Source organism: Mesitornis unicolor, unplaced genomic scaffold (genome assembly GCF_000695765.1).
Source record: "Mesitornis unicolor isolate BGI_N332 unplaced genomic scaffold, ASM69576v1 scaffold36424, whole genome shotgun sequence".
NCBI classification, from domain to species: Eukaryota; Metazoa; Chordata; class Aves; order Mesitornithiformes; family Mesitornithidae; genus Mesitornis; species Mesitornis unicolor.
In genome coordinates, this window is record NW_010181393.1 from 2,614 (window position 1) to 2,940 (window position 327).

General features: G+C 68.8%; 1 protein-coding gene across 1 annotated transcript in view; it reads left to right on the top strand.

The window, feature by feature from the left end:
* Positions 1 to 327, top strand: part of DAK (dihydroxyacetone kinase 2 homolog (S. cerevisiae)) — a 4,543-nt gene that overhangs the window by 2,207 nt on the left and 2,009 nt on the right. Inside the window, 1 exon segment of the mRNA XM_010183417.1 lies at positions 138 to 273. Coding sequence (XP_010181719.1) covers positions 138 to 273 — 136 coding nt within the window.

A 327-nucleotide genomic window follows, 5' to 3' on the forward strand; every position in this document is an offset into this window, starting at 1 on the left:
GAGCGACCAGAGACTGCACAGAGCGAGACCAGCACGGGTACGGGCAGCCCCAGGGAGCTCGAGTTCCTTGGCTCCCCATGCCTCAGTTTCCCCATGTTCCCTGGGGATGGGTAAGAGGTGACATCTCCTCCCTGCAGAGGCTGGCGCAGCACGGGTGCAGCTGATCCTGGAGCGGGTGTGCAGCACCCTGTTTGCCATGCAGGATCATCTCAACGAGCTGGACCGCGCGGCGGGCGATGGCGACTGCGGCCACACGCACTCCCGGGCTGCCCGAGGAGGGTGCCGGCCCCCGGGGGGGCCCGCTGGGGGCCATCTGCCGGGGTTTCC